General features: G+C 37.9%; 1 protein-coding gene across 4 annotated transcripts in view; it reads left to right on the forward strand.

Moving 5' to 3' along the window:
- The window catches only part of kdm6bb (lysine (K)-specific demethylase 6B, b), a 37,204-nt gene extending 20,954 nt beyond the window's left edge, over nucleotides 1-16,250 (forward strand). For all 4 annotated transcript variants that reach the window (XM_048178113.1, XM_048178122.1, XM_048178126.1 and 1 more), the window contains 18 exons: nucleotides 122-202; nucleotides 1,591-1,786; nucleotides 1,894-2,106; nucleotides 2,347-2,481; nucleotides 2,714-3,070; nucleotides 3,385-5,867; nucleotides 6,644-6,770; nucleotides 6,984-7,089; nucleotides 7,962-8,167; nucleotides 8,523-8,629; nucleotides 8,768-8,836; nucleotides 8,983-9,131; nucleotides 9,702-9,816; nucleotides 9,929-10,116; nucleotides 10,228-10,369; nucleotides 10,456-10,582; nucleotides 10,675-10,845; nucleotides 14,506-16,250. In XM_048178113.1, coding sequence (XP_048034070.1) covers nucleotides 122-202; nucleotides 1,591-1,786; nucleotides 1,894-2,106; nucleotides 2,347-2,481; nucleotides 2,714-3,070; nucleotides 3,385-5,867; nucleotides 6,644-6,770; nucleotides 6,984-7,089; nucleotides 7,962-8,167; nucleotides 8,523-8,629; nucleotides 8,768-8,836; nucleotides 8,983-9,131; nucleotides 9,702-9,816; nucleotides 9,929-10,116; nucleotides 10,228-10,369; nucleotides 10,456-10,582; nucleotides 10,675-10,845; nucleotides 14,506-14,529 — 4,996 coding nt within the window. In that variant the 3' untranslated portion in view covers nucleotides 14,530-16,250. The remainder of the gene's footprint in view (nucleotides 1-121; nucleotides 203-1,590; nucleotides 1,787-1,893; nucleotides 2,107-2,346; nucleotides 2,482-2,713; nucleotides 3,071-3,384; nucleotides 5,868-6,643; nucleotides 6,771-6,983; nucleotides 7,090-7,961; nucleotides 8,168-8,522; nucleotides 8,630-8,767; nucleotides 8,837-8,982; nucleotides 9,132-9,701; nucleotides 9,817-9,928; nucleotides 10,117-10,227; nucleotides 10,370-10,455; nucleotides 10,583-10,674; nucleotides 10,846-14,505) is intronic.
- The last annotated feature ends 669 nt before the right edge of the window (nucleotides 16,251-16,919 follow it).

The following is a 16,919-nucleotide window of genomic DNA, read 5'->3' on the forward strand; positions in this document are numbered from 1 at the left end:
CACATACATTTAAAAGCATAACATCTGTTGTTTGAACACCGTTTTATTATGTATATCTTACATTTTCTTTTTAACTCAATGAGTATTACAGCTTTTAAATCCTCGGTTCTTCTATTTACAGGTGCAGCGGAGGGAACTATCAATCCCCATCCCAAAACTACACAGCAGGAAGAAACTACCCAAACAAAGCTTATAACAACAGGTCAGTCCTCCTTTGCTGCTATAATAGTACTGATTTGTAAACTGAATCCCAATTTGCATACTACATATGTACAGCACTGTTAATAGTCAGCACAGTCACTGCTCTACTGCAACTGCACCACTTGTTCACTTGGATGATGTATTTTTCTCATTTTTGCACACATAATTTGATGAATTCATGTATTATTATTTATTATATATATTAGGGGTGTGACAAGATCTTGTGGCATTAAATCTTGCGAGATTAAAATGTGATGAGATTTCTCGTCGAGGTGAAAATCTGTCTCGTGATATCGCCATGACGGAGCGTGAGGGTGAATTTAGCATAGAAATTGCCACTGCTACGTTTGTGTTACGCTTCCACTGTCATTTTGCTTTTTAGAGGAATAAAAACCATTTAATTTGGTTGGATAACAGTCACTTTAATCCCATCCAGCTCATCCAACACTAGCAGTAGAGTACATAGTGCACTGATCACATGATGAGAATAAGTGACGACTGACATGACCAGGGTGGAGGATTTGTTGCTCAACGGAGCCTAAGCGTCTGACAAATGTCTTATCTTGTAGAATGTGCGCTCAGCACCGCCGTTCCCTATTCACAGAATATGCGCAATCTCGAAAGCGAAAGTAAAATGTGAACGCACATTCAAACGCGATTTCAATACCCTGCATATTTAAAGCGGCTCTCTGATGCAAATATCTCCCGATATGAAAGCTATCTTAGGCTGGGCTGTGCAGTAACCATCTCTAAGCCCTGTATCATAATGAAGAAAAAGTTGCTCTCTATTTGCAATATGAATATTGAGAGAGTACTTTGATTATGGTTGCACTTATTGTTTGCACGTAATAAGACTAAGACAAAACTGTTTTAAGACAACAACAACAACAAAAAACTAAGACAAAAAAAATTTGTGGAAAGGAGTTCAGTTAGGAGCTCAAAAGTTATAGAAGCTCATAAATCAAGTACAGTTCTAAGGCCTGAAAAGTCCCATATGAAACTTTGAGTTTGTGGCAAAACCTTTTAAAGTGCTTGCCTTGAGTATTGCCTTGAACATTATTTTTCTAGTCATTTCTTAAAAATCTTGTCTCGTCTCATCTCGTTCTCATGAACTCAATCTCATTTCTCATCTCGTGAGCTGACTGTCTCTTCACACACCTAATATATATTATTATTTTATGTTATATTTTATAATAAAATTATGATAAAACAGTTATTTTATAGTTTTATTTTATAATTGTATATAAATATATAATTTAGATTTTCAAAATACTTTAATTTGACATGCACTAATTTTGCATGCTATATAGTACAGATAATATGCAAATTTCCTATGTGAACACTGCTGTGTGACACTCATGGTTCATATTCATCTTCATTCATGGACAGACCTCCAGGTTTCAGCAGGGACAGACCCCACACTCACCCCAGAGACAGAGGCATTGGAAAGGAGCAGAGGGTCCCGAGGGGCTGCGGACCAACACAGAACCAGCACCACAACCCAGAACGCTCCACCCTTAACTACAGCTCAGGCTGTGGAGGACACCTCTCTAGCAGCAACAATCACGGCAGCCAGCCGCACAGGGTGAGGGACTTTCATCCAAATATATGAAAGTTACAGTGCTGTCAGAGATGAGCAAATCACAAAAGAACCTAATTTCCTGACTGACTTGATGTTATTTCCTGTCTCAGTATGGGGGTCCGCACCAGCAGCAGCGTTCCACTGGGCGCTCCCCACAGACCCAGGGAGAGAAGTGGACACAGTCAACTCAGTCCAGGAATTTCCAAGGGCCCTCTCTCAAACGTCCAGTACCTCCTCACAATATCTCACCACCCCTCCGTGACCCATCCCCTTCACGAGACGACTGTCCCAGCAAGAGGAGTAGAAGCATCAGCTTGCACCAGGTCAGTCATGTTCTTTTTCCTCTTTAAAATTAATGTTCACAAACAACTATTAATTACATTTACAATTTTGAATTTCTCTATGTTAATGTTTTGGTTATAGAACCAAAAGGTTAGGCTATATGTCAATCAAAAAGTTTTGGTTATAACACTGTAAAGGGGCAGTAGTCTTTAAGCATCATCTGCTGGTCAGAATGAGAACATCCTTAAGATGTAATGCTTCACTCCTGAAAAATTCTGCAGAATTTCCACCCAAGAGAGAAATATTTCATCAACCGCCCACCTCCATCACATCCACCTCGGCCCTGGAGCCCAGCATACAAAAGCTCAATGCCCTGGAGCTTGTCTGAGAAGAGGTCCTCCCCCTCTCGCTTTCAGGTAGACCAGTGGTCTCAGCTGTATTTTTTGTGTACTTGATTTTCTCTGTATACCTTGAAGACAGCAGCTATTTTGGGGAGGTTTAAAACACTATACACACACACATGTGAATTAAGACAAGTCAATTTAACACATTAACAGCCCTCATCACAGACTTCCTACATTAAATATATAACTTGCAATTATATACTTTGTTCTGCTCATGATCATCCTTCTTTCTCTTATTTGAAAGGAGTCCAGTCATTCAATCATGAGAGATCACACCTACAGAACATATTCCCTTCCATCACCACCCAACATTGCCATAAGCCAGAGCCCCCACAGCAAGAAACCCACCAAACAGGGGCCACCCCATCATCCGGTCCGGGATCATTCAGGCCCCCATCCCCGTGGGGCCAAAGGGGGCTGGGATTGCCCATCACCAGCAAACCTCACCAGTGTGCCTTACAATCAGCAGCACCAGCTCCCTCCACCACAGAGGCACACTGGCCCTTCCAGCAGCCCAGTCACCTCAGTACCTCAGCCCAGATTCAACACAGCACAGCCTGGCTGGAAAACACAGAGCCGCTCTGGAAAACACGGCAACAGCGTGAGTAAATTATTGAAGAATTTTCATTTCTGTGACAACTATTCCTTTCAGTGTTATGCTCCATTTTTTAAAGAACTAGTCTCAGCCTCAGACAACACACCCACAGACGGTCTAAGTGGGCGTTCTTGGCCAGAATAATATCCAAGATTTGATATCAATAGTCAAAAGTCTGGCAGTGTGAGTCAACTAAGTCTATATAAATTAACAGAAAAAGCAGAGAAGATTACATTTCAAAAAGCAAATCATGTATACTGAGTTGCCCTTTTGTATTAGTTTAGACTTGTCACATGTTTGGGCATTTGTTTTTTCTACAGGAGATGGGGCGTTCCACTTCTAGCCTGGAATCCCAACAGCCTGAGGGTGGGGACAGAAAACGTCCAAGCGCATCCAAACACATAAGCCGCCAACGGAGTCCCATTCAGCCATACAGCAGTGCTGAGGGTAGAGTCAGAGATTGTACAGAATGGAGGAACCCAGAGACTGGGTTAAGGAAACATGATCAGAGAGACTCAGACTCTCCTTCTGAACCCACCACTCAAACCTCAGACAGAGGTCAGAGGGCACAGAGGTCAGAAATCAAGAAGAGCAGACACTCTAAACACCAGACTGGATTCAAATCCACTCACAAGAGCTCCCTCAGCAAGCTGGACACTGAACTCTTGAAACACATTCAAGCCAAGAGGAGGCACAAGGATCGTTTAAAGAGGAAGGAGAGAAAGGAGGAAGGAGAGCTGTTAGACACAAAGGAAAGGATGGAGAAAAAACTGGAGGACAGGAAAAAGAAAAAGATGAGGGAAGGCAGGAAAGGGCATGATAAGAAAAACATACATCAAAATGGGAGGAAGTTGGGACAGATGAAAAGAAGAGCAAAAGAGGAGAGAAAACAAGGAAAGCATGAAGACAGGAAGAGTGAGATGCCCACTTCGAAATCAGCATCTCCCAGTTTAGGACGCTTGTACCCCAGTGATTCGGGACCTCTCCTGGATGACCTACTGTCCGAGCCACTTCATTTCAGTCACAGAGAAGAAGAATTCTCTCGACATACCTCAGGGTTCATCCCACCTTGTAAATCTCCTGTCAATAATAACCATTATTCTCCATGCCAGTCAATCCATGAAGCCAATACTAAAGCCTTAGAGGTTGGCAACCAATCAGACTATGAGCCTGCACATATAGACACTAGCGATGTTGACAGTATAGAGACCCATGAGGTTGGTGGGTCCAAACCTACTGTTCCCGATAAGCAGAAGGTTTGTAAAGAACCAATTAGAAGCAAGGAGGGTGTCCCAGGTTTGCATAGTGCCCCGGACCTTCTCCCTGCTCACTGCACCTATAGCGAGGAGCTCCTAAGGTTGGACCCACCAACAAGCCCTCCTGTTCTGAGCTGGCAGGGCTCTCCGGTGTCAGACTTAGGTGATGATGAGGAAGGGAAAGAGGAAGATATGATTGGAGTTCTGAGGAGGCCAGTGCTACAACCTAGTCCAACACACTCATCTCCATTTAGAGACTCAGTGGAGATCAGCACTGGTGTTGACTATTGCCACAGTGATTTGGCCAAGTTGTATGGCTTTTCTGAGTCCTCTAAAGCAATGGACACTGAGGAAGAGGATGAAGAAAAGAAAGAAGGAGAGCAGAAAGATAGTAGTCCTAATGCATCAAGCAGCTCTGAGCCCAACAAACCACACTTACACCAAATGGACACGTTCAAATCCCAAACCTCAGCAATTGGCAGCCATAGATACACTTACAGGGGAGGACCATTTGGTCGGCCTCCCCCTGGTGCTTTAGTTGGGGTGAAATACTCATCATCTCTGTCCTTGGGTCCTGAGATCCACCCTCCAGACCAGCATAGTTCACCTGCCACATCTCCAACAACAGATATCCCAGATCAGGTCCAGCCCACAGAGAAGGATAAAGAGAGTCAAAGAGAGGAAGAAAGAGAGGAAAATAAGGTAAAAGAGGAAGAAATAGCAGAAGAAAAAAAGGAAACAGAGGTGCAGAAGATGGATGAACAAACAGAGACCAAAGTAGCTGAATCAGCTAAAGACCCAACCTGCACATCATTGGAGCAGAAGGAACCTCTGATGTCTCCCGCCACCCTGCAGGCTAAACTAGTGCACAGCTGCGAGCTACTGCTCACTCAAAACTCCAGTCCCATGTCAAAGGCCTTGAAAGTCAGTGGTCCCATGTTTATTGAGAGAGAAAATGAACGAGACCGGGTCAGACAGAAAGCTCAAATGAGGTCTCTAAGAAAAGTTGGTAGGAGCATGAAAGGAGAAAATCCTGAAAAGACTGAGGGAGGAGAGACTAAAAAGGAAACAGCAAAGGATGACACCGAGACAACGGATTCCTCCTCTAAAGGTTCAGACAAGCAACTAATGGAAATCAGGACCAAACAGGTTTTCCCAGAAAACCAACAAATTGACATGAAAGATGGAGAAACAGAACTTAAAGAAGTCGAGAAAGAAAAAGAGACTGATGTTAAAAAAGAGACTATGAAAGAAGACACAGTAAAAGTTGAAACATCTGCCACAGCATCATCTGCATCTGCCAGAACCAACAAACAAACCTCTGTTACTGTGAATCTCTCCGACAGACCTCCACTTCTAGACCGGGTCAATCTCCTAAATCTGCAGGAGTTGTCTAAAATTCCTTTGAAAGAACTGACGATCCGTTTGGTCAAGATTGAGAGCGGAGGTCAGCAGACTTTTATCGCCTCAGAAATCGAGCAGCAGAGCATGCCACTCAATGCCATCAACATCAGAAACAATGCAGCTGAGGTCATTCGAGCCTGCAAGTGAGTTCATGTTTGATCTTTAAACCTCAATTGATTCTGATTGTTACAACTGTATTTTCATTAACTAACCTTAACGAAGATTAATAAATAGAGTAGTTAATACATGTAAAGTGTTACCAATGTTGGTGTTTGCTAAGGCTAAACACCTATAAGGAATAAAGGTAACACTTTATTTTAGGGTTTTTTTACCTTGTAAAATTTTGTTACCTTTGTAAAATATTACCCCAGTGAAAGTTTTAAATACTCCTTTCCAATTTTACTTGAGTAAAAGTACAAAAGTACTTGATTTTTAATGTACTAAAAAATTAAAATTAAAAAGTACAAATCGATGATTGTTTGTTTTTTATAATTTTATATACTTGTATAATTTTACATTTTATATATATATATATATATATATATATATATATATATATATATATATATATACATAATTCAGTAATATCTAGGGGTAATTCAGTTAACCAGAGACTCGCTTTGAATGAATCATTGAATCAGTGAGTTGTTGACTCGAGAGCAGCTGCAATCAGATCAGTCCGATTCGCAAATGAACTAAAAATACTTTGTTACTGTCCACCACTGGCAATCAAACATTGCTACCCTAGCAACCATTCACAACATCCTACCATCAAAACAGCATGTTTACCACTCTATAATTTAATTATTATTATGACTTTGATGGGGAATATGAATCATGTCTCTTGCTTAGTTTTTCTCTCTTTCTTACTTTCTTCCTGCATTTACACATACACCTACACTCTCTCTTACTATGACAGGGGGGCAAACATCAAGAGCAAGTTTCGGGAGTCGTACCTGCTCCCAGCGTTTTCGGTGAAGCCTGCCCTGTCCAGCGAGACTCTTATTCCCAGAGAGAAACTGAACCCTCCAACGCCAAGCATTTATGTGAGTTCAGGCCAATCAGTTTTATTAATGTAAATTATCGATAATATGCTCTGTCAGACATTAGTTTATATTGACATGTTAGAGGTCTACATGAGTAAAAAAAAGGCAAGATTGTTGTTGTTTTAACAAAAAACAACAATAACCATTTAAGTTGTCTGTTTGATTGTCACAGTGTCCTATTCTTACTTTGTGTGCATGCTTTTGTATTTTTAGCTGGAGAGTAAAAGAGACGCTTTCTCTCCCGTGCTACTGCAATTCTGCACAGACCCTAAAAATGCTGTCACTGTCATCAGAGGACTGGCTGGATCACTCCGTCTCAGTGAGAAAACACAATCTCTCAAACACACACACATTTACAGAACAAAGACAGATAGAAGAAAACAGGAAGAACTTTAAGAGATGGCAACTTCTCAGTAAAGACACTATCATAGCAAACAGCGGTCCTGGAAACTTTCAGACAAACAGCAGAACTAATTATTTACAAAAGTACAAAAAGTTAATGTTTATTTAACATTTATTGATTATACAATAATTTGACAGAATAGACTACTGTTCAAAAATTTGTTTTTGAGAGTTTTTTGAAAGTCTTTTAAACTCACCACTTGAGGCTGAACTTATTTTATGATGCTCAAAGGGATTGTTCACCCAGAAATGAAAATTGTTTCATAATTTACTCCATCCTAAGTGTATACGTCTTTCGTCTTTTCAGCCAAACACAATCTGAGTTATATTAAAAAATATCCTGGCTCTTCCAAGCTTTATAATGGGAGTGAATAGTGCAATTTTTTTTGAAGCCCAAAAAAGCACATCCATCCATCATAAAAGTAATCCATACAGATATTTATAACTTTATAAACTATAATAACTGTAACGGCTGTACACAAGTCTAGATCCGGTCGAAGAGTGACCTCTAACACGACGCATGACGCATGACGTATTGACGAACGAGCACAGAGGACATAGCAAAACAAAACACTGGTCATGAATTAGAAGTCTAATACAAGAATTTTTAAAGAGAAATGTCGGAGGAACTTGAGTTTGTTGCCCAGCCCTATTTGTCTGAACCTCAAAGATCTAGTTTTTTTGTGTTGTTAGCATGTTATATCAAAAATGCACATCCAATTCATGATAAAATTCCAATAGGAATCTTTTAGAATTTTTTTTACCATGACTTTCTTGTCTTTCTGGTAGATCTGGGTCTGTTCTCCACTAAATCCCTGGTGGAGGCCAACTCTGAGCATGCAGTGGAGGTGAGGACTCAGGTGCAGCAGCCGGCGGACGAGAACTGGAACCATTCAGGATCCGCTCAGACCTGGCCCTGTGAAAGTAGCAGATCTCACACAACCATCGCTAAATACGCACAATACCAAGCATCCAGTTTCCAGGAGAGCTTACAGGTAGACACTGTTACCAAGAGCGCCTTGGTGGTATCAGAAAACAACACTATCTCACACTTAACTGGAGTCACATCTCCTAAGTGTGAGAAAGTCTAGATGGGAAAACACTGTGTTTATGGCATAACAGTATGCCTCACCCCATGAAGTCATATTCTATAAAGTAACAAATTATTACGTGAAGTGTCCCTTCTCCTCCCCTCAGAGGAAGGGTATTGCAGTTTGATGGTGCTGAGGTTCCAGGCAATCGCCTGGAAGTGATAGGTACCCACAGCCACAATCGCTATAATCACACAGACACACACCCCCACTCAAAACAACCAATTTAAGATTCAATTAAAATTATCTATATTTTCAGGAAGAGAAAGACAGTGAAGATGAGGAGGAGGAAGACAAATCGGAGAAAAAAAATGTGACAAAATCCAACTTACAAATCAACACTGGGTCTACTATCTCCACAGCCAGGTAAAACTCAAAAATATTGGTTAATGGTTAAATTATCACTCAACAATACATAGACTGCTATTAACAGGACCAGATGGAATAGTATTTATTTATTTATATGATCTGCTGTCTCTTAAAAATTTTTTTTTTTTTTAACAGCTCAGAGCAGAAAGCCATTGGAAAAATCATCAAATTTGGAACCAACATTGACTTATCTGACCCAAAACGGTGAGAGATGTTCACTTTGATATTACTGGTACATTAGTCCATAAATTAATGTTGGACAGGGAGACTATTTAGTATTTTTCTACTTTTATGAGTGCAATTATTACTTGCATTGGCGTGAGTATAGGAATGTGGGTACTTGTCTTCAGGTGGAAGCCGCAGCTGCAGGAGTTGTTGAAGTTGCCTGCCTTCATGCGAGTGTCCTCGAGCGCCAACATGCTGAGTCACGTCGGCCACACTATACTGGGCATGAACACAGTCCAGCTTTATATGAAGGTCCCTGGCAGCCGAACACCAGGTCGGTGTACGCACACATGATGTTCATATTCATGTATTTGAGACTTCTCTAGCTTAATTAGAAATAGGATATTATTAAAGGGTTAGTTCACCCAAAAATGAAAATTCTGTTTACTCACCCTCAAGCTGTTCCAGAACTGTATGAATTTCTTTCTTTTGACTTCCATAGTGGGGCCCATCAACTGTTTTTAACAGGTTTTTGAACAACTTGAAAGTGAGTAAATGATGACAATCTTAATTTTTGGGTGGTGAACTATCCCTTTAAATTGATTTATCAGGTTGTTTTCCTTGTAGAGTTTTACTGTTATAAGTTTTACTGTTTTTTTGGAAGTTTGGTTTCCTTGAGAATAACAAAACCTTCTCACTCTCTCCCAAGCACACATAATCAATGAGAAATATTTAATTTATTTATTTATTAATTAGACTTAATTTTCATTTTATCGTTTTGATTTCATTTTCATTATGCAATATATGACTTCGAATATTTTGCGAAATGTGACCTGGACATGTATAAAATGTAAATAAAATAAAACAAACCTTTTTAAAAAGTGAAATTCTGTCTTCTCTCTAGGACATCAGGAAAATAATAACTTCTGTTCAGTGAACATCAATATTGGCCCTGGAGACTGTGAGTGGTTTGCTGTCCATGAACACTATTGGAAAGCCATCAGTGATTTCTGTGAAAAGTAAGTTTTGGATCACTCACACATTCTTTTAGATATCTTTATAGCTTAGCATGACATTTTAGATTAAAAAATGTATCCAAATATAAAGCTATGTGTCTCTTCTGTGTGTTAGGCATGGCGTGGACTATCTGACAGGCTCGTGGTGGCCTGTTCTGGAAGACCTGTACCGTTCAAACATCCCAGTGTACCGCTTCATTCAGAGACCTGGTGACCTGGTGTGGATCAACGCTGGCACTGTGCATTGGGTCCAGGCCGTGGGCTGGTGCAACAATATCGCCTGGAACGTGGGCCCTTTAAACGGTGAGTCAGTAGGAGGCGCCAAAGACATTTGTAAAGCATTTACTGTAAATATATCTGTCACATGCTTCATATCATGACTTATTTTTCATTATATTCCCTTTGTCTTCCCAGCCTATCAATATCAGCTGGCTCTTGAGCGCTTTGAGTGGAACGAGATCAAGAAAGTCAAATCGATCGTCCCTATGATTCACGTGTCCTGGAACGTCGCCCGCACAATCAAGATCACAGACCCAAACACGTTCAAGATGATCAAGTGAGTGCAGTGTTGAAGTGTTTATATCAATGAGACCTACTTTAAATGATTTTATAGTTCCACCGCCTTCTTGTCTACTCTTTTAGACATTGTCTCCTCCAGTCCATCAAACACATTCAGATTTTGAGGGACCAGCTGGTGTCTGCAGGGAAGAAGATCTCCTATCAGAGCAGGGTGAAGGATGAGCCAGCGTATTACTGCAACGAGTGTGATGTGAGGACCACAAAATGCACTGATGGCAAATATTATTCGGTCATGACACGTATTTTCTTCATGTATCTGACTGTGTATGCATGTGTGAACAGGTGGAGGTGTTTAACCTGCTGTTTGTGACCAGTGAGAACAGCAGTAGGAAGACGTATGTGGTTCACTGTGAGGACTGCGCTCGGGAGAGGAGCCACGGTCTGACCGGGGTGGTGGTGCTGGAGCAGTACCGCATCGATGAGCTGATGAACACATATGATAACTTCACCCTGGTAAGACAAACACTCGCATACATGAGTTTATATCACACAATTCTGACTTTATATCACGCAACTCTGACTTAAAACTCACAATTCTGACTTTATATCATGGAATTCTGACCTTATATCACAATTCTGACTTATAACACACAATTCTGACTTATAGCTCACAATTCTGACTATATCACGCAATTCTGACTTATAGCTCGCAATTCTGACTATATCACGCAATTCTGACTTTATATCACGCAATTCTGACTTTATATCACACAATTCTGACTTTATATCACGCAATTCTGACTTATAGCTCGCAATTCTGACTTTATATCACACAATTCTGACTTTATATCACGCAATTCTGACTTTACATCACACAATTCTGACTTTATATCACGCAATTCTGACTTTATATCACGCAATTCTGACTTTATATCATGCAATTCTGACTATATCACGCAATTCTGACTTATAACTCACAATTCTGCCTTTATATCACGCAATTCTGACTTATAACTCACAATTCTGACTTTATATCACACAATTCTGACTTTATATCACGCAATTCTGACTTATAACTCACAATTCTGACTTTATATCATGCAATTCTGACTATATCATGCAATTCTGTCTTATACCTCGCAATTCTGACTATATCACGCAATTCTGACTTATAGCTCGCAATTCTGACTATATCACGCAATTCTGACTTATAACTCACAATTCTGCCTTTATATCACGCAATTCTGACTTATAACTCACAATTCTGACTTTATATCACACAATTCTGACTTATAACTCACAATTCTGACTATATCACGCAATTCTGACTTATAACTCACAATTCTGACTTTATATCACATAATTCTGACTTTATATCACGCAATTCTGATTCTGACTTATAGCTCGCAATTCTGACTATATCACGCAATTCTGACTTATAGCTCGCAATTCTGACTTTATATCACGCAATTCTGACTTATAACATACAATTCTGACTATATCACGCAATTCTGACTTATAACTCACAATTCTGACTATATCACGCAATTCTGACTTATAACTCACAATTCTGACTATATCATGCAATTCTGACTTTATATCACATAATTCTGACTATATCACGCAATTCTGACTTATAGCTCGCAATTCTGACTTTATATCACACAATTCTGACTTATAACTCACAATTCTGACTATATCACGCAATTCTGACTTATAACTCACAATTCTGACTATATCACGCAATTCTGACTTATAACTCACAATTCTGACTTTATATCACATAATTCTGACTTTATATCACGCAATTCTGATTCTGACTTATAGCTCGCAATTCTGACTATATCACGCAATTCTGACTTATAGCTCGCAATTCTGACTTTATATCACGCAATTCTGACTTATAACATACAATTCTGACTATATCACGCAATTCTGACTTATAACTCACAATTCTGACTATATCATGCAATTCTGACTTTATATCACATAATTCTGACTATATCACGCAATTCTGACTTATAGCTCGCAATTCTGACTTTATATCACGCAATTCTGACTTTATATCACACAATTCTGACTTATAACACACAATTCTGACTATATCATGCAATTCTGACTTATAACTCACAATTCTGACTATATCACGCAATTCTGACTTATAACTCACAATTCTGACTATATCACGCAATTCTGACTTATAACTCACAATTCTGACTTTATATCACATAATTCTGACTTTATATCACGCAATTCTGATTCTGACTTATAGCTCGCAATTCTGACTATATCTCACAATTCTGACTTATAACTCACAATTCTGACTTATAACTCACAATTCTGACTTTATATCACAATTCTGACTTATAACTCACAATTCTGACTATATCACGCAATTCTGACTTATAGCTCGCAATTCTGACTTATAGCTCGCAATTCTGACGTATAGCTCGCAATTCTGACTTTATATCACGCAATTCTGACTTTATATCACACAATTCTGACTTATAACTCACAATTCTGACTTTATATCACAATTCTGACTTATAACTCACAATTCTGACTTATAACTCACAATTCTGACTTTATATCACAATTCTGACTTATAACTCACAATTCTGACTTATAACTCACAATTCTGACTTATAGCTCGCAATTCTGACTATATCACGCAATTCTGACTAATAACTCACAATTCTGACTTTATATCTCACAATTCTGACTTATAACTCACAATTCTGACTTTATATCACAATTCTGACTTATAACTCACAATTCTGACTTTATATCACGCAATTCTGACTATATCACGCAATTATGACTAATAACTCACAATTCTGACTATATCACGCAATTCTGACTTATAGCTCGCAATTCTGACTTATAGCTCGCAATTCTGACTTATAGCTCGCAATTCTGACTATATTTCACAATTCTGACTTATAACTCACAATTCTGACTTTATATCACAATTCTGACTTATAACACACAATTCTGACTTATAGCTCGCAATTCTGACTATATCACGCAATTCTGACTAATAACTCACAATTCTGACTTTATATCTCACAATTCTGACTTATAACTCACAATTCTGACTTTATATCACAATTCTGACTTATAACTCACAATTCTGACTTTATATCACGCAATTCTGACTATATCACGCAATTCTGACTAATAACTCACAATTCTGACTATATCACGCAATTCTGACTTATAGCTCGCAATTCTGACTTATAGCTCGCGGTTCTGACTATATCATGCAATTCTGACTTATAGCTCGCAATTCTGACTTTATATCACATAATTCTCACTTTATAACTCATATTGTGTTTAAAAAAAAGTCAGAATTGTGAGATAAAAAGTCCCAATTAACTTTTTTATTTTTTATATCATGGCAGAAACAAGCTTCCATAGGAATCAGATACTTGTTATACAATAGAAATTTTGATTAACCTTATTATCAATTCCTTTGTGTGAATTTAGATATGACTTTAAACCATTCAAGCACAAGAAGACCTGCCACACTATTAAAAAAAATAAAAATTATGTAAAAAATATTTTTATTTATTTATAATATTTTTCTAAAATGTGACTTGGACTAGTTTAAAATAAAGTATATAATGATAGATATTTTTTACTTTATTTTTATTTGTTTTAAAAATAGACTTCATTTTCATTATGCAGTATTTTTGTGACATGACCTGGACAAAAGTATCAACATGTAATGATATTTTTATTTATTTATTTACTTAGCTTCATTTTCAGTACGCAAAATAGAATTTACAATATTTTTTCAAATGTACATATACATATTAAAAAAATAAAATAAAAATATCATTAGATATTATTTTTTATAAAAATAGGCATCGTTTTCATGGTGCAAAATAGAATTTATACTTTTTGAAATGTGTCCTGGACATTTTTAAAATTAAAAATAAACAAAACTAAAATGAAATAAAATAGATATTGCTATATTTTTCTTTTTCTTTTTCATTATGAAAAATAGAAATGATATTGTTTATGAAATGTGAACTGGACATGTTTAAAATAAAATAAAATAATCCATCATCATAAGATATCTGCTCTCTAGATATCAGCATTGTCACTATGATACCATGTACATTTTACACATGTAACATTTCTAATTCACGCGTTTTCTCTTCCCAGGCTCCAGTTCCATGCTGTAGGTAAACTTGATGTCTGAAACTACACAGCCATAACCAAATCTCCCTCCCTCCTGCCCCAAATCAGCGGCACAAACCTTTCGTTCTTTTTTTTTTTCTTCTTTTTTTTACCAAAACCACTACTGCAGACTTAAAGAACAGCCAATCAAATCGCTGTTTACTTTACATTGTTTACAATACTATCAGCAGATGTCTCTCCAGCTCAGTCGTCTTCCCCTCAGCCAGCTACTGACGGGACATCTGATAGTTCTCATGTTCCTGATTATAGAATGACTAGAGTGGTGCTACATCATTGGACTCTAACAATAATGTGTAACTTGGCTATCAGGTCATCCATCCACAATGGATAACTGCTGTGATTCCTTTTTTAAAAAAAAAAAAAAAAATTGTCAACTTGCCGAACATGTGCATTAATTCAGGTACTGATGTAGTTTACTTTTTTATGCAAATGGAAGACGATTTCACCAGTCCAGTTATTCTATGTCTCTGGTTTATCTGAGTGGTGCTTTGATACAATGTATATACAAGCAGGGGATTCATTTCTCTTGGAGCTGATGACCATTGCAGTGGCATTACATTTTTTTTTTTTCTGTTGTTTCGGTCATGTCATATTTACTACAAGTCTGACCTTTGTAAATGGTATTTGCATATTTTACTGGGTGCTATTTTTTTAAGTTGTCAAAGGTTTTCAGAAAGAGGAAAAAAAACTTTTTTAACAGTCTAGACTAACACCATTTGGGCCTTGTGATATGCATTTAGACAAAAGGTGATTTCATGGTATTTGATTAAGTAAATAATGACATTTTCTTAGAGCATTAAAATATCACGTGACGTACAGTATATGTAACAGTTATTCCAAAAAATACGGGTTTAATCTAAAACTTATTTGATTGCATTTGTCTGGAAAACCTTATGTGTGTTAAGTGAATCTTTTTTGTACAACTCAAAAAAAATCATTCCTGCGAACTTGTGGCTTTTGAAGCATTTCTCGATTGATTTCATCCTTTTGATTTTCTGAACTTAAAATTTTTTGAATCATAATTGAATTACTCTTTGTTTTTGTTTTTTATTTATTTACTTGACTTTTCCTTTTTTTTTATATATTTATTGATTGTTTGTGATGCTTCTCTTTTCGGAGACATACGTATTTTGTAAATCTTTCTGTTGTGCTGATGTGGTGAGGCTTACGGGGGAACGTCTGATTCAAAATGGTGCTGATCCCCCTCCCCCTCCCGGGTCTCTCTGTCTGTATAAATGATCTGTAGGTTTGAAAACATGAATTTAATCTCACAAGTTGGTGCTTAGAACAGAGTCAGTACACTTTTATGAACTGAATGTCTTTGTACTGTATATTTAACACATGAAATTTGTTTGCTTTACATGAGGTACAGGATATTGTGGCACGTGTATGATTCCAGTCATCCTAGCTGTTATGATTATAATGACCTTTCTGATTTGTATCATTATTGATGAATTTCAGATTGTTGAGAGTTTTCAGATTGCGTTACATCGATACCTCTCCTCTCAGAGTTTGTTTTCAGGTTCATTGCCATTTTTGTTTGTTTTACTGTATAAAAAAAAAATAAAAAAGAAAAGAAAATGAAAAAAGAAAAAAGAAAAGGAAAAATGTTAAGGATCTGAGCCAGACTTGTCTAACATTTTGTGATTTTTGTGTGTTATACCTGATATAATGATAACTATAAAAAATAAAACATTCTGATAAATTCCCATCTGTTTACGTGTCTGTTATTTCTGGATTGTGTGTGGAAGTGTATTAGAGGAAGGTTACATATTCACAGTCTCCTGTCTGTCTGCGGAGTGGAAGTGGAGGCCTGCAGAGGTCATGGGACAGGAGTAACGTTTCTGCGACACCTCAGCGCGCTCTGCGGACTTTACTGCGGAAATCCTGGCTCCAAGGACAGGAAGGCAGGTTTTCCTCTTTTATGACTCTCAGGATATATCTCGTTTTCCACCATCCCTCCACACTTAACTCGCATGTTTCACCAGCACCCCTTTTATCTCTCTCTCCTGATAATCCACTGCTGTGAATAAACAAATAAACAACTGTACATAGTTTATTTACTTACAGATAAAGTCATCATCCTGTTTTCACCCCTATGAACTCAATATCTTATCCAGTTCACTTTATCACAGCTGGTGGGTCGTGACCTGAAAATGTTTTGCAGGTCTGTTCTGATAAAGTCACAGACAGGGAACGAAACAATGCTAAATACAAATAATAATTATAATAATGACAATACTAAATGTAACTAACAATGTAATGGTGCATAGTTTGGATTTTTATATTTTTCTGCTAAACTGAATGCAAGTTTACTAACAACCAGGGCTTGACATTAACACCCGCCAAATGCTGGTGGATTTCAGCAGTGGCGTGTA

Source organism: Megalobrama amblycephala, linkage group LG2, assembly GCF_018812025.1.
Source record: "Megalobrama amblycephala isolate DHTTF-2021 linkage group LG2, ASM1881202v1, whole genome shotgun sequence".
Classification (NCBI taxonomy): Eukaryota; Metazoa; Chordata; class Actinopteri; order Cypriniformes; family Xenocyprididae; genus Megalobrama; species Megalobrama amblycephala.